Source organism: Microtus oregoni, unplaced genomic scaffold, assembly GCF_018167655.1.
Source record: "Microtus oregoni isolate MIOR12 unplaced genomic scaffold, Mior012 000080F_ref0000499, whole genome shotgun sequence".
Classification (NCBI taxonomy): Eukaryota; Metazoa; Chordata; class Mammalia; order Rodentia; family Cricetidae; genus Microtus; species Microtus oregoni.
In genome coordinates, this window is record NW_024544538.1 from 6,303,555 (window position 1) to 6,329,869 (window position 26,315).

The window sequence follows — 26,315 nt, forward strand, 5'->3', positions numbered from 1 at the left end:
TTTTTTTCATGTTTTGAGATAGGGTCTCATACAGCCCGGGGTTGGCCTGAAACTTAAGATGTAGCCAATAGTCTTGAACTCTCCATCTCCAAGTGCTATGATTAGAGATCTGTTCCTCTATATCCAGGGCCACTACTTCTCGAAACATCCTTTCAGATTAAGTAGCACCAGAATATTTGGCTTTTCTCCTACTCTATGGCTACTTCTTGTCATCCTTATAGAAACATTTTTCTTTTATTGGTAGAATGTTAGAATTCTTTCAGCCTGGAATCTACATCTATTTCTGTCCCTACTTCATTCTCTTTGGCTAAGTGACAGAATCCATGTCTGTGGCTTCAATGACCATCTAAAATTAGATGAGTTCCTAGATGTTTCTCAAGTTCTAATCTCTTCTGACCCATTTGCCCCCATCTCTGCTCCCCACTTACCGGTCACTCTGCATTATATGAGTTTCCCTCTGCCCAGTTTCCTAACACTCAAGCACTGCCAAATCCAGTGACAACTTCATACTTCTGTTCCCTAACCTTTCTGAGGCAAGGGACACACTGAGCCACTCTCCTGAAATTTTCCCTTATTTGGAAGTACTCTCCCAGTTTTGGATAATTGTCTTTCAATCATTTTTAGTGGCTCTTCTACCTGCTTCTTGGAACCGGCTTCTACAAGCTGAGAAAGGTAGATATGACCAAGATACACTGATATTGCATAGGGGGCTGGAGAGACGGTTTAGTGGTTAAGAGCACTTGCCACCACTACAGAGAACCTGGTTCAGTTCCCAGCACCTACACAGCAGTTTACAATGGCCGGTAATTCCAGTTTCAGGAGATCTGCTCTGCTAGCACCAGGTACTCATGTGATGCACAGAAATCCAGTCTGACACATAAATCAGTAAAATGGGTTTTTAAAAGATACATTGCATACATGTATAAAATTGTCAAAGACCAAAACTATTTTTAATAAATGTGAAGAAATACAAAGCCACAAGCTAGCCTATGAGTAAATGGGCAATCAATGCCACCTTAGGTGGAGCTGGCAGGAAGTCAAGCAGCAGCTCAAGAATGCTGTGCCCCACTACTCGTATCTCATGCAGTAGTAGGGGTGGGGGAGATCCCCCCTCTACAGCCTGCAACAGATGAGAGAGCTGACCCTCCCCCTTACCAGCTGCAGCACTCAGGAAAGTGGGCTCTGCCTCGCCTAGGCAGCACAGCAGAGTTGGCCAGGTATTTGGAGGTAAGGGTGACCCATTACTCATCTGACATGTGGCATCATGGGCGGAGGAGAGATGCACCCCCAAACCCCACTCATCAATGCCTGAGCCAGGTGGAGGAGCTGGCCATGGGGTCATAAGAGTGGGAGAGCTGTCCCTACCCCTCACCAGCTGCAGCACTGGAAGGAGAGGCCACTGTACCTCACAGGGTAACACAGTGGAGCTGGCCCTGGTGGGGCAGGTGTGGAAGAGCAGACCCTGAGGGCCTGACAGGAGAACTGGCCCCACCCCTCCCTCATTGCCACAAGGGACAATGGGGGGGAGAGGGGACAGGGCCCGGACAGTACTGGAGAGCTCACCCTGGTGGTGAGGACAGGGCAGAACTGGTGGGGTGATCAACCCTGCAGCAGCCCAGGCCCTGGTTCTGGCTTTTGACTTCACTGGCAACATCCACCCCATCTATCCTGCAGGAACATGTGAAGAAACCTGACCTGCAGATCCAAAGCTACAGGATCTCCACAACACAGGGTAACCACAGGATATCCAAAAGAGTCCTAGTGAGGACCCAGCATTGATAGTGTAGCAGAAACCAGGAACCTCGAACCAGACCAAGGTCCTGAGTTCAATTCCCAGCAACCACGTGGTGGCTCACAACCATCTGTAATGAGGTCTGGTGCCCTCTTCTGGCCTGCAGACATACATGCAGACAGAATATTGTATACATAATAAATAAATATTTTTTAAAAAATACAATGTGTAAAAGACACTGGAAAAAAGAATGTTGTGCACTACTGTTTTCGACAGTCTTACTTTGTAGCGCAGGCTAGCCTAGACCCTGCTATGTAGCACAGGATGACCTCAAATTGATGTCAATCCTTGTGCCTTGACTTTCTGAGTGCTGGGATTGCAGGTGTGAACCCATGTCTACCTTTAGTTCGTTCTTTATGGTAAAAGAATGGTGAGCCGTGATCTAACCTCTCTTTTGGTCGAAGCCTCTCCTTGCCTACTGAAGGCAGAAATTAGTATCATTTATCCCCTTTCAAAATTTTCAAGAAGTTAATTCAGTATCAACTACTTAATTTCTAAAAAGCAAAGCTACTTAAGAAAGTTAATAAACTCACCTTGCTTCAGGCTGCAGAGGTTATAGCTGAGTGGCAGAGTGCACACAGAGCATGCTTGAGTTCCCTCGTTCCGTCCCCAGTACCACCAGTAAGTCAGAACGTGAATAAGGAAATGGAGTTTCATACTTGAATGAAGTCAAAATTTATTGACTGTAATACAAAACAAGCTAAGACTGAAAGCTGCCATTTGACAGGAACAGATCTATCTGTGTAGTTTTCTTCCTGGAGAGGGTGTGCACTCAAGTCATCTGACCTAAGATAGAACGAAGACTTAGATTGTCAGCAGCTAACTAAAGACTACACTTTACCTATAAATAGGAAAAAATTGCTAAAGGCAAAACAAGACATTTACAATTTTTTTGATGCTAAGTTCACAGAAGTAAACAAAACAAGCTATAATTACAAAAACTTCAGACACAGAATATAGATGTAACACGACTATTTAAATCTTTTCCATCAGCCATAATCTCTCTTCCACTCTACTTGTGCTACAATTATATGCTTGTTACTTCTACACTACAGAGTCAACAGTTATCACCAACAATGCAAAACAGTTAGACCCCGACAAGACTTCGTGTGCTTCTGCTCCACTCAAGCTAAGACACTCTAAGCCAGGATTAAGAACACCTGTTGATTTTAGCCCCTGCTCCGTTTTCGCTTGTGTCATACAAAGTCCTTACTTTGCACTTGCAATGTTCTTGCTACCGTCTTTGTCTGAGACATTAAAATTAACTTGTGAAAACTGCAAAAAACAATGAAATTGTACTTCCGATTCTGAGCCTGCAATCTTATTCCTGCTTAGACACACTACACTCCTCTGTAGTGCATCCCACCAGCACAGCGACCCCTTTCCTTGTTCTCTGTTCCTTTGCCCTGAAGGCACTTCTGGATAGCATAACACGTGCTCTTTGGCTGCCTGGACAGTCAGGACACCTATGGCCAATGAGTCTTCTCACTCTTCTCCTCCTTCTTTTCTATGGCTAATACCACTTTCCTGCTTTCTGTCCACTGGGGAATCTCCAGACTTGATGTTGTCATCAGGGGGACAGAGTCGATTTCGGCTTCGGGCTCCTGGTTGGTACAGCTGCATTGCTGGACGATCCTAAAACAAAGCAAAATATTCATGTTACAGCACTGTTACTCCTCTTTAACATGGGGGGAGGGGGATTTCAGAGCCCTAAATGATGCATTCATATACCTCCAAATCAAGTCATATCAGGTCAAAGACCTGAATGTGTGCTACGTAATAACTTCCCAATTCCTCTCTCAATCTGAAAAGCAACCTTTTTTTTTTTGAAAGGAGGGATTGAAACAAGAGCCTTGTGCATGGTAGATAAGTGCTCCACTAAACTGTATATCCAACCCTTTTTCTATTTATTCTGAGACAGGCTATCTCTAAGTTGCCCAGGCAGGCCTTGAACTTACTATCTTCTTGCCTCAGCCGTCAGAGTAGCTAGAACTACAGGCCATCAACATATACATATACAATATGTGTGTGTGTGTGTGTATATATAGCTGCTGTCCCATTTTTATTTAAGACAGGGTTTCTCTGTGTAGCCCTGGCTGTCCTGGAACTCACTCTGTGGAGCAGGCTGATCTCAGACTCACAGAGTTCCATCTGCTTCTGCCTCCTTAGTTCTGGGGTTAAAAACATGTGCCACCATACCCAACTTGCAGTCACTTGAGACTTAAACAAAGCTGGGGTACTATTTTGAGAAATCTACTGCCTATTTTTAAAATAATAATATTTTTATTAATTCTTTGAGAATTTCATACATGTATATAATGTCTTCGCCTAACTTTTTTTTTTCTTCAAGACAGGGTTTCTCTGTAGTTTTGGAGCCTGTCCTGGAACTAGCTCTAGTAGACTAGGCTGGCCTCGAACTCACAGAGATCCGCCTGCCTCTGCAACCCAAGTGCTGGGATTAAAGGCGTGCACCACTACCACCTGGCTTTCTTTGCCTAACCTTTAAAGCTATCTCAGATTCAATAGTTAGGTCTAACTTTTTTTTTTCTTGGTTTTTCGAGACAGGGTTTCTCTGTGGTTTTGGAGCCTGTCCTGGAACTAGCTCTTGTAGACCAGGCTGGTCTCGAACTCACAAAGATCCGCCTGCCTCTGCCTCCCAAGTGCTGGGATTAAAGGCGTATGCCACCACCGCCTGGCTTTTTTTAAATGTCAAAACTACAACAATCAAGGGTGTGGTAGTTTGAATGTAATTGGCACCCATAAACTCATAGGGAGTGGCATTTATTAGGAGGCGTGGCTTTCCTGGAGTAGATGTGGCCTTGTTGGAGGGAGTTTGCCAATGTCAGGGCAGGGTTTAAGGTCTTATATATGTTCAAATTTAGGTACAGCCCACCATCCTAGCAGGTAGCACTTTAGAATCAGGTTCCTCAGTAAGGCAACAAAATCACATACTTGGGCCCTTGATTCAAGTCCTATGTAAGCTTTATGACCGTTATGACCCTAGAAAACTTCTAAGCCATGTTAAGAATTTAGCAAGTGGTGGACTGGGGATATGGCTCACATGACACAGTGCTTGTCTAGCATGTGTGAAGCCCCGAGCTCAATCAGAGCATAAACTGGGCACAGTGATACAAGTGCATAAGTGCAACACTTGGGAGGTAGAGGCAGGAAGATCAGAAGCTGGAGGTCATCCTTAGTTATAAGTGATTTAGGGCCAGTCTGGGATCCAAGTCTCAAACAAATCAATAAGAAAACCAGACCCACACAAATAGTAATAAAGAATAAGAAAAACCAAAAAAGTATTGGGGTGTATGACTTAGTAGAATACAGGCTTTGCATACAAAAATCTCTTACTCAAGGTCAAGGGGCTCCCTATCTCCTCAAAAAGAATTCAACAAAAAAATTAATTATAGGCTTTCTTTGCTCTTTCTTCCTGATTTATGAAAGCTAACCCTAGAGTGTTATTTCTCTTCTGTATGTGGTACTGGGGACTGAACTCAGGCAAGTGCTCTAACACAAGCTATGGCCCCAGCCCTAAAGCACTATTCCTAATTGAAAAACTGTAGCAACATATTTCACTGCTTTCACAAAATGAAATGTCAAAATACTTGACGCCCCTGCATACTTTTTAAGGATATAGATAATGGGGCTTCTAGTGTGTAAAGATACAATGAATTTGGACATCAAGGATGAAGAGCTGCTAACAACAAGTTAGACTGCAGTGAAGATGTCTAAAGCCAACACTGGCTCACATCTGTAAATGCCAGCAGTTGAGAGGACAGGGCAAGAGGATCGCCTTGAGGTCAAGGCTGGCTGTCTTACACAGCAAAATGCTGTCTCAAAATCCAAGGAGTGGGGCTGGAGAGATGGTTCAGCCGTTAAGAGCATTGCCTGCTCTTCCAAACGTCCTGAGTTCAATTCCCAGCAACCACATGGTGGCTTACAACCATCTGTAATGAGGTCTGGTGCCCTCTTCTGGCCTTCAGGCATACACGCAGAAAGAATATTATATACATAATAAATAAATAAATATTTTTAAAAAAATCCAAGGAGTGGAGGATGTAGCTCAGTTAGCAGACTACTTACTTAGCATGTACAAGACTCTTGGTTTGATCCCCAACAATGCATAAACTGGGGGTACAGTGGTGTATGCCTGTAATCCCAGCATTCAAGAAGTGGTGTTAGGACGATCAGAAGTTCAAAGCTATCCTCAGCTACATAGTAAGTTTGAGACCAGCCTAGATTACATGAGACCATGTCATAAACAAAAAACAAACCAAGGGAGAAAGTATAAAAATAAAGATTTCTAAGTTCTCAGGGACTAAACAAGACACAATGATAACCTTTAGATACTGCTAGGACACCAATCTTTACTCTCAACACTGGTAAATAAAGGAGAATAAAGTGTTTAACTCCTTTTCTTTTCTTTTTTTTTTTTTTTTTTTTTTTGTTTTGGTTTCTCAAGACAGGGTTTCTCTGTAGCTTTGGAGCCTGTCCTGGAACTAGCTCTTGTAGACCAGGCTGATCTTGAACTCACAGATCTGCCTGCCTCTGCCTCCCAAGTGCTGGGATTAAAGGTACATGCCACCACCGCCTGGCTCTCCTTTTCTTATATAACAAGCTAATGATATTAATATGTCATGCCTTTTTCATCCTTATTCTAATAGAAGGTCTCACTATGTAGCCCAGAGTGGTGTTAAACTCACAATCCTGCTTCAGCCTCCTGAGGGCTAGGATTACAGGCACGGACCATCACACCTGGCCTTTTCAACTTATATTTGGGTAGACACCTGAGCATGTAAGGGTCAGAGGAAAACCTATAGTTGGTTCTTTCCATCATGTGAGTCCCAGGGATGAAACTAGGATTGTCTAGTTTAGAAGCAAGCACTCTACTCACTAAAGCATCTTGCTGGCCTCTTGTCAACTGTTTCTCTTGAAAAGCTTTAAATCAACTGAAATATTTTATAAAATTAGTACAGTGAGTACCCACATATCCTCCTCTGAGGATTCAGAAAATGGTAACATTTTGTCACATTTGCCTTTTCTCTCTTTAATGTATGTGTGCACATTTTTTCACACATTATTTTCTTGCAGATTAATTTAAAAGCTGTAAACATCAAGACCATTTACTCTTAAATATTTCAATATTTCAGCTTGTATCTTCAAGAATAAGGGCAGTTGCTATTGATCAAGACTTTTTTTTTGAGAGGGTCTATTAAGAAAAGATTTAAATATAGATTTAAGCATGTATGTTAAGAACGGGGAGAGATGATCAAGGCATACCTCATACAAAGGTGCATACTTTGACCGAAGAGATGGGGAGGAAGGAGGATCCGAAGTTCAAGGCCAGCCTAGGCTATATAGTAGTTAAGGCCAGCATGAGCCACATGAGACTTTGTCTCAAGCAAACAAATTAGAAATGGAAAAGAGAGGAGATGGGAAGATGGCTCAGCAGTAAGATCACAGGCTGTTTTTTCGGAGGATTTGGGATTTGTTCCCAGTACCCACATGGTGAATCACAACTATATGTAACTCCAGTTCTGTGGTATCTGATGGCCTTTTCTAGCTTCCTCAGGTACTGCACACATGTAGGCAAAGCCACCATACACATCATCATATAAAAATAAGTAAAGTCTGGTGGCGCACGCCTTTAATCCCAGCACTCGGGAGGCAGAGGCAGGCAGATCTCTGTGAGTTCGAGACCAGCCTGGTCTACAAGAGCTAGTTCCAGGACAGGCTCCAAAGCTACAGAGAAACCTGTCTTGAAAAACCAAAAAAAAAAATCAAAAAACAAGTAAAGCCATTAATGACAGAAAAAGGGAGGAAGAGGAAGGAAAGATAGCCATATAAGAGGCGAGGAAGTAGTACACATGCTCAAGAGGGCACAGGCTTCCCAAGAGCAACCCAACCAAAATATCCTAAACCAGTGGTTCTCAACCTTCCTAATGCTGCGACGACCCTTTAATACAGAACCTCATGTTGTGCTGACCCCCCAGCCATAAAATTATTTCTGTTGCTACTTCATAACTGTAATTTTGCTACCATTATGAATCATAATTAAATATTTTTGGAGATAGAGGTTTGACAAAGGGGTTAGCTACAGGTTGAGAACTGCCATCCTAATAATGGAAACACACATTCATCACAGGTGCACATCTGTAATCTTATCACTCTGGAGCCTTAAGCAAGACTCTGTGTCCTTACAAGTCAACTAACAAGAAAACTAGGATATCCAGGGATCATATTCTTCCTGATGTGATGACAGAGCAAGGGAGCACAGCATCACTTAAGAATATTCTTTTTTTTCAATAAAAAAAAAAAAAACAGGGAGGAGGCAGAAATTTTTTCAATTAAAAAAAAAAATTCTTGCCAGGCAGTGGTGACTCCCGCCTTTAATCCCAGCACTTGGGAGGCAGAGGCAGGTGGATCTCTGTGAGTTTGAGACCAGCCTGGTCTACAGAGTGAGTTCCAGGACAGGCTCCAAAAGCTACAAAGGAAAACCCCGTCTCGAACTCCCCACCCCCCAGAAAGTTCTTGTCTACGACGGAGTGTGAGGATATTCAAAGTCTCTAGATCAGGGCACACCGGGTGTTTTGTCTATTTTGTTTTTGAGACAGGGTCTCACTATGTAGCTGTAGTTAGCCTGAAACTCATTGTTTAGACCAGGCTGGTCTCAAATTTGTAAAGATCTACCTGTCTTACAGTGATCTATCTGCTCCTGCCTCCTGAGTTTTGGGATTAAATGTGTGCACCACCATGCCCAGCCGTTTTAAAGATTTATTTTTATTATTTTTTTAAATATTTATTTATTTATTATGTATACAATATTCTGTCTGTGTGTACATCTGCAGGCCAGAAGAGGGCACCAGATCTCATTACAGATGGTTGTGAGCCACCATGTGGTTGCTGGGAATTGAACTCAGGACCTTTGAAGAGCAGGCAATGCTCTTAACCACTGAGCCATTTCTCCAGCCCCTATTTTTATTATTTTTAACTATGGGGTGTGTGTATGCATGTGTGTGTGCATGCATGTATTTATGTACAACTTGCTCATAGAAGCTGGAGTTATAGATTCCGTGACTCTAACATGGGTGCTAGGAACTGAAGTCCAGTACTCTGGAAAAGCACTATTCACTCTTAACTGCTAAGCCATCTCTCCAGCCCCAAGTTTTTTATTTTTTAAGTAAATAAAATTTGCTTAGGACACAGCTATACTCAATTCATTCCTTTTGGCAGTGCTGGGATTGAACCTTGGGCCTCATGCAATTTAGGCAAGCACTCTTAACCACTGAGAAATACTCCCAGTTCCAAGATCATTTTTATATACCATCATGCCTGTTTTCTTAACAGAATTTAGCTGCTATGTCAGAGACCATATGGCTCTTACAGCTTAATATATTTACCAGCTGGCCTTTTCTAGGAATGCTTGCTGATTTCCAGCCTAGATTTGATTATTATTTTCATTTTAAAATTGTTCAGTTAATTATAAGTTTTTAGTATTGGAGACTGAACCTTCATGCTAAGTTGTCTATCACAGTACCAGCACTTAATTATGAACTGTAAAAGAAACAGGATATATATGTTTAATGAGATCAAAATGTTATATTTTGCCAGTCTACAATCTGAGAAGATCCATAAGACAAATTGGTTTCTGCAACAAACAATTCAATGTCAGGAAAACAAAAGGGAGATTGCTTAGATCAAAAGAGAATTCAACCACACACTAATTAACTATTTCAAACACATATACTTTAAGAACTTTGTTCAAAGCCCTTATTTAAGAAGACATTAATGATGCAATTGAGGAACTCTGAATTATGAATAAATAGGATATTAAGAAATTACTGCTTGGACTGGAGAGATGGCTTAGTGGTTAAGAACACTGGCTGTTCTTCCAGAGGTACTGAGTTCAGTTCCCAGCAACCACATGATGGCTCACAACCATCCATAATGAGATCTTGTGCCCTCTTCTGGCATGAAGGCAGACACGCAGGCAGAACACTGTATATATAATAAATAAATCCAAAAAAAAAAAGAAATTACTGTTCATCAGGTAAGGGCACTTGCTGCCAAGCTTGACAACGGGAGTTCAATCCCTAGGATCTACATGGTGGAAGGAAAGAAATGACTCCCACAAATTGCCCTCTGACTGTCACTTACGCACTGAGACCTAATGTGCACTTGCACACACAAAATAAATGAGTAAATAAACATAACAAAAGAAATGAAAATTCCACAATAGGGACTGGGGATGAAGTTCATGAGCAGAAAACTTGCAAAGCCCTGAGTTCAATACCTAGTGGGGGTGGGGAGAGACAGTCATTCCTTTACATTTATCCTTGTAAGAATGGGGAAATCAATCCTCATAAAATAAGCAAGTTTAATGAAAAGCAGCACCTTGTTCCTTATGCGGTCTCTCTTCACCACTTCCTCTTTCTTTTCAGCTTTTTCCAAGGTGCATATTGATTCTGTATTCTCGCTCTTCTTCCCTTTATCTCGAAGTGCTTCTTTTTCTCTCTTCAGCTCCTCTTCCTTTCGTTTGAAAGCCTTCTCTTTCTCATAGCGCTCCTTCTGCTGCTGCCTCCGGCGTTCTTCTTCTTGCCGCTTTATCCTCTCTCTTTCTCGGATCATGCGCTCCTGCTCTCTTTCATAATCCCGATCCCTGTAATCTCTGACATTCTCATCATCAAGCCTGCGTGACAAACAAACAAGAGGGCTGGAAACACAGCTTGGCTGACAGGGTGGGTGCTTTACCAAATGATGTATGATCGTGTGCGGGTCTTAAGTCCCAGCACCATAGGCTGGACTCAAACACATGAGACCGTCTGAAAAACACAGCGGAACAAAAGAAAGGAAGGTGAGCCTGACCCTTCAAGCATCCTGCAATTGCAAGTGCAGGAACACTGTGCTAACTTGGCCATCCTAATGAGGGTGCACTGACTGCTACAGCTGAGGGAAAAGTAGTGTTTTTGAAAACAAGCAAAGCCGGGCGATGGTGGCGCACGCCTTTAATCCCAGCACTCGGGAGGCAGAGGCAGGTGGATCTCTGTGAGTTCGAGACCAGCCTGGTCTACAGAGCTAGTTCCAGGACAGGCTCCAAAGCCACAGAGAAACCCTATCTCAAAAAACCAAAAAAAAAAAAAAAAAAAAAAAAAACCAAGCAAAACCAGAGGTCAGGGCTGAAAAGCTGGCTCACCAGTTAAGAACCTATTGCTTTTGCAGAAAACTCGAGTTTGTTTCCCAGCACCCACATCAGGGGCTCACAAGCACCTGTAACTCCAGTCACAGGGGGATCGGACACCTATGGTCTCCAAGGGAATTTGCACACATGTGCATATAATCACATACTAGACACATACACATAACTGAAAATAATATAAATAAATCTTTAGAAAAAAAAGAAAAACCAAAGCTCATTCACCTAGATGAAAACACTAGAATATTTGCGACCTTTCCTTTTCCTTCTTCCACGTGTATAAAGCAATTCATCTTTTTTCCTTTTTTTTGACAAGGTCTTACTATGTAGTCTAAGCTAGTCTGGAAACTAACAATCCTCCTACCTCAGCCTCCTGAGTGTTCTTACATGTGAGTACACTATTCCAACCAGCAATTAATTTAACTCTAGGCAAGTATAGGGCATGCCATCTACATTAATGGCTAACGATGAAAGTTGGCTCAGAGCTCTCAATCGCTGACTGACCTCTTTGGCTTTTCATCCTTCAGGTCAACATCAAAACGCCTGGGCAGAGTACAACTTTGCCCACAGGCTCTTTCTTCATTCAGATTCTCTTTGTCCATTTTCTTGGCTTTGTCTCTTTTATCAAGTTCTTTTTCATCTCCTTTTTCTGGTTTCTTGAGCAGCTTTTAAAGAGAAAATTTTTATTTTTTATTTTGGTGAATAGGGCATTGCCTTCTGATTTTATCAAAAATCCCACAATATACTATTTTGACTTTATACTACAGAAAGCCCCTTATCTTTGTGCCATTATTCTCAAACTTACAGGCAAACAGCTAATGCACAATAGTGACTTACTAAAAGGATGCTACTATTGTAAAGTATCATTCCTTCCACGAGAAGTGGTTTCATCATCCTGTGGCAATGGGATCAAGACTCCTTTGGTTTTAAATGGACTCTTTTGAAGGGGTTTTGAGACAGGTTCTTACTATGTAGCCCAGGCTAGCCAGGAAATTATAATCTGCCTATATCTGTCTCCCTAGTACTGGTTAAAAGTGTGCACCACCATACCTGGCTATAGGTCAAACTTTTAAGTCAGTCAGGTTTTTTGTTTTTATTTTTCTTTTATGTATACACCTGCAGTGCCAAATGCCTTGATTACCAAAGGAGAGATTCATTGTGGAAATGATTCTGCCTTAAGCCTGAGAATAACATATTTATGACGGTATAATCACATTATCATTAGAGATAAATATCAAGAATTACTTGGCACTGAGATTTTAAAACCCAAAAGCCTTACACAATAGAACGCTGAAATTCCAACTCTACTCAATGCCACATATGCTACTCTTTCTGACATCATTGCTATAAAGAGGTATCATGGATACCTCCACTAGGTGTTGGATAGGCAGAGATTCTTAGGCAAAACAAAGTATCACAGTAAATGCATCATAAGAGGTTCACCTCAGGGAAAAGTCATCATGCAAGTCACCAAGCAAAAGGCAAAAGAACCACAGGACTTAAGCATGAGCTACTTCAGCACACACAGCCACTACAAATGGGAATCCAAAATGGACACAAAGAAGGTCCCAAAGTAAAATGAGGGCGGATGTGCAGGTTTCATTTGAAGTGTTCTTATTTCTCTAACAAACATCTACCTGTATTAGATGCCAAGATGTTCGTTACTTAATAAGAACATTAGAGAAGCTCTCTAGTATGGCTGGCTCTACCTTCTGTCTTGCTTATCATGTAGATAAACAAGTCAAATCAATTGTGGCATGGTGAACAGAGACTCAGCTGGAAGGAACTGAGGTGGAAGTTTCTCCTGTATCAGCAATGATGAGTCCAAAGGAGACTCAGGAAACCCCAGCTCCCCTAACTGCTGTATTTCCAGAAAGTAGAAGAAGGCAACCATGCTGTCCTATCTGTGAGATGTTCTCAGACTTTCTGATGGTCTAGCTCCAAGTACTTCTCTGGGATGTTCACTGGAGCAAGGGCTGCCCAAGCCATACCCTTGGGATGGAAGCAGCAAGGCTGAGATCTTTCTACAGGCTTTCCTCTTCCTATATGCAATGTAGCAATAAGCACCTGTTGATTACAGATTCCTAGATGCAAGACAGTAACTCAGGAATCATGAGAGGGAAAAGCACTTAAGGCAGGGTATTTGTCAATACTCGTTCCCCAGGGCAGCCAGTTAGGAGAGGCATAGAAGAGAAGGCACGATATAAACTGACTTTCCTCTGAAGCTACACTGCTGAGGCTTCTGGGTATACAGCAGAACATCAGGGTGTCACTTGAATGCCCTCTATTTATTCTATCCTATTTTATTGAGGTACTGGAACTGCAGGGCAGGCTGGCTTCATACTAAACCCTTCTGCCTTGATGAATTACCTTGCCTGGTTTGGGGTTTCCTTTTAAAGAGAGATGTCAAATAGCTCAGCTTTTACAAAGACCCAAGTCAATCTGAAGGGGTTTCAACACATAACACTACCACCACCACCAAAAGTTATGAGCTAAGACCTGTGTGTGTGACATGATACTAGATGTTCTGTATCATGTATTTGATCCTTACATTTTTCTGATTCACAGCTTGTAACAGAAACCTGTGTACCTGAAGACAGTGGAAAACAAACAGATGAGGCAACTTCATGTATCATTTATGAAAGAAAAGCTGAAAAAAACCCCACATTCATGCAAGCCAAGCCTAAGTCCTCATTTACCAGGACCCGAGAGACTAGCAACCCACATAGCAAACATTATTAGTGACTGAAACAAAACAGGTCTGCAATGAAGGATGATAGCATTGGGTAAACTACCGAATCCTTCTAAGTCATCCTCAGCTTAAAACTTAATATTATTACTATGATAGGAAATATTTTTATTTCCACAACCCACCCCCAAAAGTGCAAAAATAAAACAAAACTTGCAACAACACAAGGCTCATGCATAGACACATGCAGTTTCAGTGACATGCAGTCTGTTTCCGTTGTTCCCATACCTTGATCTTTGGTTCATCCTTTATTTTTTCCCTTTCTGGAACTCTCTCTATCTTCTTTAGCTTTTCTATATCTTTTCTTTTTCGTTTCTCCTCTTCTTTCCATTTTCTTCTCTCTTCCTCTCGTTGTCTTTTCCTTTCTATTTCTCGTCTCCTTCTTTCTTCTCTCTTTTCTTCTCTCATTCGCTAGAAATACGAACACAATCCAATTCCAATTACAAAGGCACCAAAACCCCAATTAGCTGCAAAGGCATTATGGGTACCTGCTAGCCCATCTGACTTGAGGCATTCGGGGTATCACAAATTTCTCTGGGGCAGCAAAGCTCTCTCTAGGTCTGCAAGGTAAGCCCATAGGCTCACCACCACCATGAAGATGCCCAAAGAAGCTAGACCTTTAAGGGCTAACTGTGGGAAAATAGCTATTTCTCCTGTAGGACCCCAAGGCTCTCAGATGTTTATGCTCTGTGAACTAATCAAGAACCAGGCGAACTACAAAATGAAAACTCACCTGTTTGTTCTTCAGGAAGCTCAAGAGTGGGGTTGTCTTTTTAGCTATAAAGCACAAGCAGATTATTAATAATGCTTATCAAGCCTGGAAAGGATTTTATTTTCAGTCAGCCCTGCTACCCACTCAAGATGGGGAAATGACACCCCTTACAAAATCCACCCTATTAATCCAAACAAGTTGTAAAGTATTCTATTTCAAAATGCAAGCTTAAATTACATTTTTTAAAAAGTGAATAAAACTGGGTGTGGTGGCATACACCTGAGGAGGCAAGAGGATCAGGAGTTTAGACTATCCTTGGCTGTATGGTCACATAGTTTGAGGCTAGCCTGGGGTACATGAGACCATCTCACAAAAAAGTGAAAAGACAGTGAATAAACTGTCATTAGAATACTGAAAGTTGGGGCTGGAGAGATGGCTCAGCAATTAAGAGCACTGGCTGCTCTTCCTGAGGTCCTAAGTTCAGTTCCCAGCGCCCACATGATGGCTCACAATCTGATGCCCTCTTCTGGGCTGCAGGTATACATGCAGACAAAGCATGTGTACATAAAAATAAATCTTAAAAAAGAAGTGCTGAAAGTTTTTATGAGCAATTGCTACTTGGTAACAGGTAAGTAAGTACATTTTTATTAGATAGGAGCTTAAGTTTGACTGGAAAGAAACCAAGGACAGGAGCGCTACTCCAAACAGCTGGTCATTCTGATGCCCTAGCTCTGCTTTGGGGAATTTATTCTAAGGAAGCTTAATCTGCATATTCATTAATAGAAACCAAGCTTTAGCATTTTAGTAAGGGGCTGGAGGGACAGCTCAGGGGTTAAGAGTTAAGTACTGCTACTGCAGAAGACCCGAGTCCACCTCTCAGGAATCACATCAGAATCCCAGCGCTAGGCAATCTGAAGTCTCCTGCCTCCCCAGGCACCTGCACCCATGTGCATACACCCCCCCACAGACATAAACATTAGAAAAGTAAAAATGGAGTAGACATGGTGGCATACTAGGGAGACAGGTGGCAGGAGGATCTCTGTGCAGGCATCCTGGTATACAGAGTGAGTTCCAGGACAGCCAGGACTACGGAGGGAACCTGTCTCAAAACAACAAACAAATACTAAAAAAAAAACTTACTTAAATTCATTTTTTCAACATGCTGAACAATGATAATAGCCTTGATGGCATCTTTTTGAACACATCTTTTTTTTTATATTCTTTTTTTTTTTTTTTTTTTTTTTGTGGTTTTTCGAGACAGGGTTTCTCTGTGGTTTTGGAGCCTGTCCTGGAACTAGCTCTTGTAGACCAGGCTGGTCTCAAACTCACAGAGATCCGCCTGCCTCTGCCTCCCGAGTGCTGGGATTAAAGGCGTGCGCCACCACCGCCCGGGTACATCTTTTTTTTTAAAAAAAAAAAAAAACTTTCTAACCCCCCCCCCCCCAAAAAAAATAAATAAAATAAACTTTCTGTTTGTTTAGAGACAGAGTCTAATACAGCTAAGGCTGGTCTGGAAGAACTCACTATATAACCAACGATGGTCCTTTTTTTTTTTTTTTTTTTTTTTTTTTGGTTTTTCAAGACAAGGTTTCTCTGTGTAACAGCCCTGGATGTCCTGGAACTTACTCTGTAGACCAGGCTGGCCTCAAATTCACAGAGATCCACCTGCCTCTGCCTCCCAAGTGCTGGGATTAAAGGCGTGCACCACCACTGCCCAGCTCTCAGAGGATCACTTTAACCTTTAACCTCTGATCCCCCTTCCTCTATCTATCCCCTTCACCCCACCGAGTGCTGGGATTACAAGTGTATGCTACCATTACTGGGTTGTTTTTTTTTTTTTTTTTTTTTTTTTGGAGACAGCATCCTGCTCACTTAACTGTCCAACTGGCCGCGAACAAACTATAGTGCAGGCAGGCCTTAACTTTCTATCCTCTCCGAGTAGCTAGGACTATGGAACAAATTTATGAGATAAATTCCTAGAAGTAGAAATCCTGGGTCAAACACACGCCAGTAGTTAGAGCTGGTTGCTTAGAACCAACATCTAAGTGAAAATTTCTCATATTTTCAGTTTTCTAATAATGAACTTCAGTTTTGTAGATTACCAGGTCAAGTTTTAGGAATAAGATCTTACTGCTAGAAGACATCAATTGTTTTTCAAAGGCAGTCTGATGAAAAAGCCACTGGCCAAAACCCTCTTCCTACTTACCTATTAATTCTCGATTTTTGGCTTCTATTTCCTCCAGCAATGTCTCTGGAGTAGACGTCATTTTTTCATTGTCTGTGGCATAACTCTCCAAAAATTTTCTGTATTCTGGATCTAAACAATCATTTAAGGAACCAGAAAACAGAGACTTTAACCAACAAAAAAGAAGTATTACCTAGGACAGATCTTTACCTAAGAAGATATTTTTCTACTATATGGAAGACTTGAAAAACAAAAAACAACACTCACACAAGCTAGATCCCTACGGCTACTTTGGAACTCAAATCACTGATACCCACGGTGGAGTGTGATGTAACAGAGGGGTCAGGAAAAACGAGAGAGCATACATTAGAACACACTGATACGAGGTGGAACACTGTTCTAGGCCTGGGGTTGCAGCTCAGTTTGAGAGCGCTTGCTTAGATGGATGAGGCACTTGGTTTGAGCCACAGAATCTCAGGAGAAAAAAGTCTAAGGACCCCATGAAACCAGAGCCACACTTACAGGAGAAATAGAAATTACATAGTATTCCTTAACAGCGTGTAAGCAATTTGTGCATGAGCACACACCACTTTATGACACCTCAATCGGAAAGTGTGGTGGTCCAAAATGATAAATTAGAGGCCAAGTCCTAAACATGGCTTTGGAGACTGTGGTGATTCCTGGAGCTCTCTCCTAGGTATCTCCATCCTAAGGAAGGGAAATATACCTGAGTCATTATATTGTTTGCACTGCCGCATTTCATATCTGGATTATCATCAATAAAAAGCTGTGTACTTGCCTCTTCACTGTTTCACAACAACAAATGACAAAAATTCAACAATTTTTTATTTTATTTAACATTTTTATATCAGATTGATCTTTTAGGATCAATCTGATATAAAAATATTGAGGCTGGTGGTTAGATAGATGGCTGGTTAGAGAGATGGCTAAGTGGTTAAGAGCACTGGCTTCTCTTTCAGAGGATCCAGGTTCGATTCCCAAAATTCAATGGTGCTTTACAACCTTCTATCACTCCAATTCTAGGGAATTCAACATTCTCTTCTAGCCTCTGAGGTGCACAGACATACATGCAGGCAAAACACCCAAACATATAAAAAATAAAAAAAACACACACACACACTGGGGCTAAATCCTTATCGAATACAATAAGAGTTATATAACAGTTTTCCAACATAATAGTACCAAAATCTCAAAATCTGGAGTTGGTTATGCCTTACATGGAAATTATGCCAGTTATCCATTCCTCTATTTTTGTTTAACTTAGTAACTATACGTATTGCTAACTGCATACTCAAGGCCTAGGGGATTAGAATGCTGATTTCAGTTGTTTTATATGAAGCTACCTGGAGATAAAAAGGTTTTCCCCTTGGGGGTGGGAGTGTCTATCAAGATGGCTCAGAGGTAAAAACATTTGCTGCCAAACCTGCTGACCCGAGATCCGTCCCCAGGACCCAAATGGTAGAGGGGAGACCAACTCCTAAAAGCTGTCCCCTAAACTCTACACTTATGTATTCCCCTCACCACCAATTATATACATTAATATTTTTTCTAATATTTTTTATTACTTAATAAATAATACCATTCAAAATTTCCACTTCCTACATTAATATTTTTCAAAGTCTTGGGGGGGGGGCTAGAGAAATTGGTCAGTAGTTAAGGGTATTGACTGCGGTTCCAGAAGACCTGGGTTTAATTCTAAGCACCCCATAGTGGCTCACAATCGCCTATAATTCTAGTTTCAGGGGACCCTCTTCTGGCCTCTCCTTTCACCAGGCAGATAAATGGTATATAGACAAACATGAAGATAAAACACACACACACACACACACACACACACACACACACACACACACACACACACACTTTTACAATGTTTTCAACCATAGGACAAAACTTGTTTTAGAAAGATAACAGAAACTATAAATTAAATCACAGCAATGGTAGGAGGCTGCAAGGAGCAATCAATATCAATTAAACTAATTTTTGAGGCTGGAGAGATGGCTGAGAGGTTAAGGGCACTGGCAGCTCTTCCAGAGGTTCTGAGTTCAGTTCCCAGCAACCACATGGTGGTTCACAACCATCTATAACGAGATCTGGTGCCCTCTTCTGGCCTGCAGGCAGAACACTGTAAACATAATTAAAAACTGCTTTTGGTTACCATTTCCTAACCAGCAGACTCAGAATGATTTACTACTCAGCAGTCAAGACTGGATGGCTCAGTGGCGGACGAATGAAATGCTACTAAGCCAAAGAGAACAGAAACACTGGAAAAGCCACACCCACTCTCACAATTCAGCAACGCTTCTGCAGGCATAAGAGTTCCCATTAACTTTATTTGAAATGTTTCTAATGTAACATACTGGAGTCTAACTCACAAAAGCATTATGCAAAAGAACTTTAAAAAAGCCCAAAGCAGCAATACATAACCAGAGCTATACTGTACCATCATCGATAGTCCCAACTTTTGTATCTCTTTTCTTAATCTTCTTTTTTGCAGCTTTTTGAAAAGGTGCAAATTCTACTATAGCATGATATTCCTGACCTGTTTAGAGAAAAAAAAATGCCACCCTTGCTGTAATAAAGAAGATCTCAAAAGTGGGTACAAGCAAATCATCTACTGTTTTCCAGACTCCAAATGCCGAAACCCTTACTAGATTAACACAACTACAGAACTGACACTGATAGCAGAATTAAAGACATGGCACTAAGCTGGATGTGGTGGCATGTACCTATAGTCTCAACTATTGAGAAGACTGAGGCAGGAAGATTGCTTGAGCCCAAGAGTTTCAGGCCAGCCTGGGCAACACACAAAGATCCTATCTCTATCAACAACAAAAACAAAGATAAGGCACAGAATTAATGTTCCCTGAAATTTACCTTCTAAAATGCGGTATTTTGATATGTGAAAAGAAAATCTACAAATTAATTTTCATTATGAATTCATTCCATATATTAGAGCATGACATAGTGGGTCATCTATAGCCCTAGCACTAGATGGTTAAAATAGGAGGGTCATGAGTTCAAGGCCAGTCTGGGCTGCCTAGCAAACACCAATTCAAAAATCCTAAATAAAACCAGCAAATATTAGAAATCTCTTAAACAAGCAATTGTTAAAACAATATGGTGGCTTTTTTTGGAAGTAGGATACATCACATAGCCACAGCCAACCTCAAACTTTCTATGCAGCTGATACTGTCTTAAACCCCTGATCCTCCTGCATCCACCTCCCAAACTCTGGTATTAAAGGGATACAATGACCAGCTACATGAGGGAAATCTAGAGACAGAAGCTCAGTGTGGTGGCACATGCCTGTAGTCCCAGTACTCATGAGGAAGAATGCCTTGAGTTGAGGCCAGCATTGGATACAGAGTAAGACCCTGTCTGGGGATGAGGGAGATACTAAATGGCTTAGAGCTAGTTGTGGGGGTGACAACTAATAAGTATGGGGTTTCTCACTGGGATGATAATCACAGTCTAAAATTAGATTGTGGTGATGGCTATACAACTGTGTGATTATATGAAAAAAAACCCACTGAACTGTATTCTTTAAAAGGGTATATTTTATGGTGTGTGAATTACACCTACATAAAGATATTTTCAGCAAGGTACCAATATAAGTTTGACAAATATTATTAACTTCATTATGGCAATCATCTCATAGTATATATACATACATCAAGTTTTCATATTGTCAACAAACTTGTATAAATTTGTCAATTTGATCTCACTAAACAGAAAAACCTGTTTAAAGTCAGGTATGGTGGCTCGTACCTATAATCTAGCACTCAGGAAACAGAGACAGGAGGATTGCCACAAGTTCAAGGCCAGCCTGGTCTATATATACTGTTTCAAAAGTATAAAACAAAGTAAAACAAAAAAAAGACTACATATTGCACAAATGATATGATTCTGCTGCTATGAAATGCCCAGAGTAGGGAAATCCATAGAGAGGGTGGATTAGCTGACTGCCAGGGCTGAGCGGAGAGTAGAAGACTGCTAATAGAGAGGAGTTATTTTGTGGATGGTCAACGCTCCAGCAAAGTGATACTCACAGAACTTTGTGAATATACTAAACACTACTAAATTTGCGCTTATAGATGGTGAATTTCCTTCTTTCTTTTTTTTGGGGGGAGGTGGGGGGGGGGGTTCTCAAGACAGGGCTTCTCATTAGCTATGGAGTCCTGTCCTGGAACTTGCTCTGTAGACCACGCTGGCCTTGAACTCACAGAGATCCGCCTGCCTCTGCCCCTGAGAGCTGGGGCCATCACCACTCGGGAAAAGGTAGTGAATTTCAATTGAAAAAGAAAACTGACTGCTAAAAAATAGCATATACCTGATCATTCCCACTGAACAATGTCATACATGGTACAAAATACTGTCTTCTCAAATAAATTAATAAAATAAAAAATACTATCTTCTCTTCAGTGACATAAACTAGAATAAAATAACAACTGGGTTCTTATGTGGGGTTGGGAGGCACAGATGCAATCCTAGTACTTAGAAGAGGAAGGCAGGAAGGAGGATGAGGAAGTCAAAGCTAGCCTAGGCTACATGGGACCTGTCTCAAACAAAAACAAATCATGAAGGAAACATGGTTATGAAAATCCTAACAAATGCAGAATCAGACCAGGAGGATTAAGTGCTATCTATTGAAGGAGAGGAAGAAAGAAAACTAGACTGAAGCACAGTGGGAGATCAACTGGGGGAAACAAAGGAAAACCAAACCAGAGCCAAGGCAAGGTGGTGCAGGGCTGTTACTGCCAGGATGAGTTTGGAATTTTTGTTTCATAACTATCAACTTAAATCATCTTTTCAAAAGGGTTAATTTCAAGTGGGGGATGTAGCTCTGTGACAGAGACATGGCCTTGTATGTGAGAGACCCTGGGTCTATTCTTGTGTGTGTGTGTGTGTGTGTGTGTGTGTGTGTGTGCGCGCGCGCGCACACACACACACACACACACACACACACACACACACAATGAATCTTATAGCAATTAAAGTATACAAAAATAGAAAAATAGAAACCCCTGTAAGGAGAAATGGCTGATGAGGACACATAATGTAAAGTATAGGTTAAGTTTCAGGGAAGAATGCACTTTAGGGGCTGGAGAGATGGCTCAGTGATTAAGAGCACTTATTGCTCTTAGATATGGGTTCAATTCCCAGCACCCACATGGCAGCTCACAACCATCTGTAACTCTCCAGTTCCAAGGGATCTGGTGCCCTGGTCTCAGTGGGCATGAGGCATGAATATGGTACACAGACATACATGCAGGCAACACTCATACACGTAAATTTTTTTTAAAAAAATACACATAATAAATGTTACTTAAATATAAAAAACTATACACAATGGGCTGGTGAGAGGACTCAGTGGGTAAGTACACTTGCCACCAAGGCTGATGACCTGAGTTTAATTCCCAACACCCTCACAGTGGAACAAGAGAATATGTGTACCATAACCCACACACAAAACAAATACATGTAATAAAATTGTTTAAGAAAATAAGCCAGGCGGTAGTGACACACGCCTATAATCCCAACACTCAGGAGGCAGAGGCAGGTGGATCTTTGTAAATTCTGAGTTCGAGGTCAGTCTAGTCTACAGAGCAAGTTCCAGGACAGGCTTTGACTCCAAAGCTACACAGAAAACCCTGTCTTGAAAAACCAGGGGGCTGGAGAGATGACTCAGCGGTTAAGAGCACTGCCTGCTCTTCCAGAGGTCCTGAGTTCAATTCCCAGCAACCACATGGTGGCTCACAACCATCTGTAATGGGGTCTGGTGCCCTATACATAATAAATAAATATTTTTTTAAAAAAAGAAAAACCTGGGGCTGGAGAGATGGCTCAGAGGTTAAGAGCATTGCCTGCTCTTCCAAAGGTCCTGAGTTCAATTCCCAGCAACCACATGGTGGCTCACAACCATCTGTAATGGGGTCTGGTGCCCTCTTCTGGCCTTCGAGCATACACACAGACAGAATATTGTATACATAATAAATAAATAAATATTTAAAAAAAAAAGAAAAACCTAATCCAAAAAAGAGAGAAAGAAAAAAGAAAATAATACGTTGATAAGACTCCTAACTTGAATCAGATGTAAAGAATAAAGAAATAAAAATATCACTACAAAAAAAATCACTACAACTTGTGAACTAAGTGAGAAATCACTGCTACCTACTAGAATAAAAATGCTGGTCAGGAAAAATAGCTAGTTTGGGAAAATTTATAGAAGTTAGGCATGGAAGAGTATAACAGAGAGTGACTGTAGCAAGTGAGAAGCCCTTGGTTTATCCTTTGTGCACACAAGTTCGATAAACACAATTGTTAAGCCTTCAGCTTTTATTGGCATATACCATAACCAAGATTCACTATTTGAAAACTGGAAATAATTGAGAAACCTTATATCATTTATCTATAATTATAAAACCAAATGAAAGATGGCAAATGCCAACCTGGATACATTTTGGCTAAATATTGCAAGTAGCCAATACCAAGTAAAAAGTGAGATTGAAGTTAAGTCAGAAGTTTGTCATTGTTATAAATTGCGTGTCCTGGATACCAAGAGCTTGCATGTTTATGTGTTTTGCTGGTGCTGGGGATCACACCAGGGCCTCACATGATATTAATCATCTTCAGTCTGGGAGAGCAAATTTGATGTGTTAGCTATATACAACTTTGTGAGAAAGATAAACAGTATTCTCACTGAGGACTCCTGACCTAAAGGATATTAATAGCTCTGAAGCAGAAAGTCAACATTTAAAACAAGTTTAAGGTGTCGCATAAGGAGAAATCCGTGGCAATTTCATTCACTGGATCCAACTAAAGTAAGTTAATAAAAATATCTCAGGATTTTAAAAACCCTTTACATGTTGCACATTCTATCTCAAAGGAGTTGAGAAAAAGCGCCTACATAGGCGTGGAGAAAGCAGTGTTTTGTGTACTGCTCTCCCCCTCTGCCCCTCCCTCTCTCTTTTCCTCCTGCCCTCCCCCTCCCTAACCCTCTCTTTTTCTAGGGTCATTCTATGCAGCCCAGAATGACCTCTAACTTGCAGTCATCCTCCTGCCTCTGTCACCAGAGTGCTGATAATAGGTATGCACCGCTACTGGCCACACAGTCTCTTCAATGTAAAAATGGAAAACTCTTCTAAGAAACCTTTTTAAAAAGACTCACCTTTATTGTCAAGGAATACATAGCCATCAAATCGGTCCCTGAATAAAATAATGTCCTCTTGGTTCTTAAAGTTGATATAGGCTCTGGCATACATATGCGGATACAGACTGTAGAGGGAAAGCAGGTATGTGAATATGCTTGCAGGTGTCTGGCTCAATCGCAAAGATGTACGCATCAAAGGAACTAGCTCAAAATCAAAAAGGAGTAAGATAAAAGAACGGAAGTCTGCTCTCCACCCCCGTTTTTAATTATTATTATTCTTTTTTTTTTTTTTACCTAGTATCATTGGAAAAAAACTCAAAATAATCATGCTCAGGCATAGGTTGAAGATGTTCCTGAAGCTGCTCCTTGGTCAAAGTGGGAGGTAATCTTCGAATTACCACCTTAGGAAATATGAGGAAAACAAGATCAGCACACATCAACTTTCTCGCATACCCTAATCATGGCTCTTGAGGATCGGCTTTAAAATACAAAACCACTGAGACTATTCTCCTGCAGCCCAATACTCAGGATTAGTCAAAGGTAGGGGCAATGCGGGTTGATAAACACTCTCGGAAATGACAATTGTCTGGCGCAAGGACAATCTCAGGTTCTGCTCTTAAACAGCAACCCCGCAGTGTGCAACCCGTTCTTGAACAGGTAGACAAATCCTAGTCTTTCGTGAGTGTCACGAAATCGTCTCTCTCGCACTTGTATTCCTAACTCCCGCTGAAAGAATACCCTCCCCATTCTGCTTAACATATGCAAAACATTTCACCCGTCGCCAACCGTCTGTCGTGCCCCTCTAGGTCATCAAGTCCCTTGACGGACTTCCCCAACTCGCCTCCATTAACCCATCACACGCACTCCCACCCCTCACCCGCGGTATCGCAAGGACTATTTAGCAATTCAGCGCAATTAAAGTTCCCCTATCTTGCCTGCCGCTCCCCTCTCCCATGACCACCCCGCAGTCGCAACTCTAACTTAATCCACCCTTCTCATCAGGGAACCCTCGCTTTCCCTCACCGCTCCCCGCCCCCCATTCGGGGGCTTAACCAGAACCCGCTAATCCTATTTCCACCGGCGCTCGAGACCGAGCAAAGCGATTTTCATTCAGTCAGAACAAGAAGAGAAACCCGGGAGAGGAAGAGAACAGCCCCATTCTCTGCCAGCCTCTCCAACCCGAGTACACGTCCCGCCCTCTCTCGGGCCACCCGCCGGTAGGCACCTTGCTTAAAGCTTCTTTCTTCTCCCTGTTGCGATCTTGCTTATCTTCCCCTTTGGCGCCTTCGGCAGTAGCACCAGCGCTGCTGCCCGTGGCACCCTGAGGCGTTAAGAGAGTCACTCGCTTCTCCTTAGGCCTGTCTTTCTCTTCCTTCATGGTCACGGGTACGCTCCTCAGAGCGGTAGCTCAGCTGCGATGCCGTTACGCCGGGCACCTACGGCTCACGGCAAGAAGCCTCCAGAGCTCCGCCTCTAACAAATGCCCCTGGTGATAAGCGGAGCCTGGCGTTCCATTGGGCTCCCCGAGATCTCGCGAGAGTCTAGGGCACCCTGCTTTACTCCGGGGGTAAGGGTTTAACACCTGGTCTATACTTCCCGCCTGCTTAATCGCCTCGCGGCCCAATCCCCTAGCGGCCCAGAGTCCCGCGGGGCCCGCCCCTTCGAGCGTCAGTAGCAACTCCGCCATCTTGTCTGGAAGCGACTCTTTCGTGGACTACAATTCCCTGCATGCAACGCAACTACCCGCCTAGGACTGGAACGTGGGAATTTTACAGCTGTCTCAGGGTCTCTATTTTAAGTACATGTGATCTTTTTTTTTTCTTTTTTGGTTTTTCGAGACAGGGTTTCCTCAGTGTAACAGCCCTGGACTGACCTGGAACTCACTTTGTAGACCAGGCTCGCCCCGAACTCACAAAGATCCACCTGCCTCTGTCTTCCGAGTGCTGGGATTTACAGGCGTGCGCCACCACCGCCCGGCATATGTGATCATTTAATGTTAAATTTTAGTGTTCATTTTTTTTTTCAGATAAGGTTTTGAGCCGCGTGTGGTAGCTGGTGCCTGTAATCCCAACACTAGGGAGCCTGAGGGTGGAGGATCACAGCAGGTTCAAAGTCTGGTCTAAATAGCAAGTTCCAGGCAAATTAGTGCTAGATAGTGGAGCCCTGTATCAACCAATCAATCAATAGGTAAATTAATAGCTAAGGAAAAGTTGTCTTTTTTTTTTTTTTGCTGAAATACACTTTCAGAAGCGTTAAAGCCTAGTATGAAGATTTACTGATTAGGATTTACAAAATTAACTAGGCAGTCATGGCACACGCCTCAGAGGCAGGCAGATCTCTGTGAGTTTGAAGCCAGCCTGGTCTACAGAGCGAGTTCTAGGACAGCCAGGACTATGCAGAGAAACCTTCTCTCTAAAAACCAAATAAGTAAATAAAATTAGACTTTACAGAAAGTCAAAAAACACACTATACTAATTGCAAGGAGTTATAACAAAAATGTATGAGAT

The 26,315-nt window shown here is 42.0% G+C and overlaps 1 protein-coding gene across 3 annotated transcripts; it reads right to left on the reverse strand.

Moving 5' to 3' along the window:
* Positions 1-2,421: 2,421 nt before the first annotated feature.
* LOC121441673 (regulator of nonsense transcripts 3B) lies at positions 2,422-25,277 on the reverse strand. 3 transcript variants are annotated; one of them, XM_041642877.1, is made up of 11 exons: positions 25,034-25,276; positions 24,103-24,209; positions 23,827-23,933; positions 19,099-19,197; positions 16,656-16,766; positions 14,471-14,514; positions 13,966-14,148; positions 13,540-13,578; positions 11,493-11,653; positions 10,190-10,484; positions 2,423-3,427 (listed from the first exon to the last, which is right to left on the reverse strand). In XM_041642877.1, the coding sequence occupies exons 1-11, from the start codon at positions 25,184-25,186 to the stop codon at positions 3,278-3,280; spliced, it is 1,449 nt and encodes a 482-aa protein (XP_041498811.1). In that variant the 5' UTR covers positions 25,187-25,276; the 3' UTR covers positions 2,423-3,277. The 3 variants fall into 3 exon arrangements, with proteins under 3 accessions (XP_041498812.1, XP_041498811.1, XP_041498813.1); XM_041642878.1 differs by lacking the exon at positions 13,540-13,578 and having other exon boundaries at positions 2,422-3,427; positions 25,034-25,277; XM_041642879.1 differs by lacking the exon at positions 19,099-19,197.
* Positions 25,278-26,315: the final 1,038 nt, after the last annotated feature.

Bases quoted from the DNA above. Each gene is read 5' to 3' on its own strand.
- LOC121441673 (XM_041642877.1), bottom strand. From the start codon at position 25,186: ATGAAGGAAGAGAAAGACAGGCCTAAGGAGAAGCGAGTGACTCTCTTA. The intron at 16,767-19,098 runs GTACAGTATAGC...ATGATTGTTTAG, and splicing joins AGTTGGGACTATCGATGATG to ATCCAGAATACAGAAAATTT. The intron at 13,579-13,965 runs GTATGGGAACAA...CACTGTCTTCAG, and splicing joins AGGATGAACCAAAGATCAAG to GTACACAGGTTTCTGTTACA.